The 3,222-nt window shown below is 45.8% G+C and overlaps 1 protein-coding gene across 1 annotated transcript in view; it reads left to right on the top strand.

The window, feature by feature from the left end:
- Positions 1-3,022: 3,022 nt before the first annotated feature.
- The window catches only part of BTBD11 (BTB domain containing 11), a 356,390-nt gene continuing 356,190 nt past the window's right edge, over positions 3,023-3,222 (top strand). The window contains exon 1 of the mRNA XM_019515813.1: positions 3,023-3,222. This exon is cut by the window's right edge and continues 264 nt beyond it. Within this exon, the coding sequence (XP_019371358.1) occupies positions 3,154-3,222 (69 nt within the window). The 5' untranslated portion in view covers positions 3,023-3,153.

The following is a 3,222-nucleotide window of genomic DNA, read 5'->3' as shown; positions in this document are numbered from 1 at the left end:
CTCGGCGTTCTGCACTAGCTGTGTCTTCCTTCTCATATTATAGTCAAACATGGAGATTTTCAGTGAGGATATTTGAAGCTGAACTGCACAAGCTGAACAATTTCTAATCTGTTGCAGTGCAGCTCTGTAGACACCAGGCGGCTCTACTTTCAGAGATTAGATCCAGTCTGCCACAGAGTACACAGGGCCTTAATTTTAGTGCTCCCATTCTTGTAGAGCACCACAGTCCAAGGACTAGGCTGCCGCTACAGAGTTAGACTGGGTCTAAACTTCCACCCTTTAGCGCGGTGTTCACTAGAGTCCAGTGTCCTCCATCTGCATCTCTGGTATACACTATAGCCATCATATTGGTTCTGTGACTTTTAGGCTGTTGGTGATAATCTACTCTGCCTGGCATTTCACATATGGAGATTTCAAATGCTGTCAAGATCTCTCTTGGTTTTCTGCCTGTGCCTCACTTAAATTGCAAACACCAAGAGGATTTATGTTGCAGGATGTCATACTTTCCCCCGACCTGTCTAACTGCTTAGTCTACCTTCTCTTTATAGACATGTTCATACCTTTTAGTCTACCTTTTCTTTAGGAAGTTTATGTTGAAGGTCTGCCAGGTTTTTACTCATCCGGGAGGGTAAATCTGTTACATGACTGGCCTTGTCTGCTGAAGAATTTTGTCTGACTATATTAGTAGGGTGGAGAACTGTTTGCTGGTAAAAGGGATAGATGTTTGCTGGTATTTTACACTGAACAGGAGGTAACATTTCTTCAGAACAAGCACTTGGGAGTATAGTGTTGGTCTTTTGCATGGTCCATTAGCCATGCAACTCCCAATAGCACTAAAGCCCAGAGCTAAGATTAAAATATACTATTTATGGATAAGTTGTTAATGGACAAGTTGTTAATGCATTGCACAGGGATTTTTGGTTGTGAAAGTGATACTTTAACTGAAACTAATAGGGGTCTCACTTTTCAAACCCTTTGTGACACTTTGGGAGTTAGTCTTAAGGCTAACTAAAGGTTTTCGTGAACTTGTTCTCATTTTTTGGAGATTGCTTTTTCAGATTTACATTGTGTTTGCTACTATTACATGGCAGTTTCTGTTTAGATCCAAATCATCTTGTTTCTCTCTCTCTCTCTCTTTCCCCCCCAGTGACTTAATTTTTTTTATGGCAAAATCAGCCAACCATGGGAATAAAAAAGTGAGAGAGAGAAGCGAAGGACTGAGAATCTAATTCTCTCTTTGGGAAGCAGTACTAACAGGTTTAATAGAAATGTGGCACATACTTTCCTATTTCTGCCTTTTTTTTCCTCCTCTAGAATGCACACAAGAAGGTCATACTTCAAAGGGTTTAAACACAGGGTTAACTTTAAGTATATGAGTAATGTCATTAATGGGAGGGGGGTTACTTGCATGCTTAAGTGCTTTGTGGAAATGGGGTCCATGGGCATTTTGTAGTTTTCTGACATGCAAAGTCCCTTTGAAGAAGAACACAGATTCTGGTTTCTAGTTTTTAAGGGTTTTTCTCACCACTGTAGTCAGCTGCAGACTAAAACTAAGATTAACATCAGCCCAGCCTCAGGTTTTTGGCCTGAAACTTGGGCTATAGAGGACTTCTCAGGACTGCCTCCAAAATACTGGGGTTTTTTCAGTCTTGCAACCACCTTAGGAGCTGCAACTGCCATGCCTGCAAGGCACTGCAAGCATAAAAATTACATTGAATGAAAACCCAGGAAGAAAAGAGGTGGCCTCTGCCCAGGCAGGATACAAACAGGCAGCTTTTGAGCTCAATGGTTGTCTAGATTCACTTTAGTGATCTTTTATCTCTTAGAAATATAGATATATCTTTTTCTGAATTAAGAAATAAAAGATCACTGAAGTGATCATTCTCTCTCTCTCTCTCTCTATATATATATATATAAAATATGACAGGACAAAGGTACCAAAGGGCTTCTGAGAGGAAAACATCAGGCTGTATAAGTCCTTATTGCAGGCAGGTTATACCAGGTCCCATTCAAGTGTGCATGTTTCATCTTGCAATGCTTGGGTTGCTCCACATGCCATTAATTGGGAGGCAGGCAGCAGAGAAGCTTATTCCAGGCATAGATGCTGTCCAAAGGCCTGAAGTATCCACACTGGTATGCATACCACGGAGCAGCATATATACCCTAACAAGAATTCCCAGGTGCTGGGGGTTCTAACTGTGTTTGCTACCTGCTAAGGGATACCCAAGGTCGGATTGAGGCTGTTCTTAAAAACTACAAGAGCTGGCTGCTCATTCCTGCAGCACTCTGCTCTTCCTCTTTTGGCTAATCCCAAATGATCCTGGGGCTGCTTTTCCTAAGTAGGAAAGTTCAAACAACCCCGCCTCTCCGAATAAAACAAAAGAATCACCAGAAAAAGAGAAACTAAAGATCAAAATCATTCCCCAGGTCCTGCTCACACTCCCAGAACACATCTGTGTGTCTGTGTGCATGAGTGTATGTGTGTTTGAACATGTGTGTGCAAGTGAGCATGGGTTTGTTTCCCCGCAAAGAATTTATATTATATGAGAGAGAGAGATAACTGTACCTCTACCAACCTGTCAAGTGACCACTGTGGTTCAGCCGGCTGACCAAAACGTACTTGGCCAGTGCAACTCTTTTAGTCCCATTACACAGTTCGCACTGCGCACCCATCACCATTTGTGGCATTACAGAAAGACACAAGAGGAAGACAGGAAAGAAATGGTAGAACTCATATGGTGGAGAGAGGACTGGCACAGACTTCTCCGAGGCAAGCCCTCTTGAAGAGAACAACGGGAACGCGTGTGTGAAGTTGTGTGTGAATGTGTGTGTGTGCGGGTTTGGGTGCGTGTGTGTGCACGCTCCCTGCGTGGCTTGGCCACGGCTCGCGCAGCGCCCCGCTTCCGGCAGCTGGGCAGGGGCGGGGACGCTCATTAGCATGCGGCCTTTCCATTGGCTGCCTCGCTGGGTCTGTCCCCCGCGCGCGCCTCCCCTGCCCCAGCTCCCGGGGCCGGCGGTGCTGCGCGGTGCGGTGCGGCGCGGCGCGCGCGGGCTTCTCACTTCACTGCTCCCTGCCGTCCCCTCCCCAGCAGCGTTACCACTATTAATTACCCTTCCCAGTGTCGCGCTGCGGGTGCAGCATGAAGTGCAGCGATGGCCCGGCGCGGTAAGAGCGCGGGGAGGACGCTGGAAGACCTGACACTGGACTCCGGGTATGGTGGC

The sequence above is a fragment of the Gavialis gangeticus genome, unplaced genomic scaffold (assembly GCF_001723915.1).
Source record: "Gavialis gangeticus isolate Ggan-Ray unplaced genomic scaffold, GavGan_comp1, whole genome shotgun sequence".
Taxonomy (NCBI): Eukaryota; Metazoa; Chordata; order Crocodylia; family Gavialidae; genus Gavialis; species Gavialis gangeticus.
Note: the sequence above shows the minus strand (reverse complement) of the source record. Positions and strands in the feature narration are given on the sequence as shown.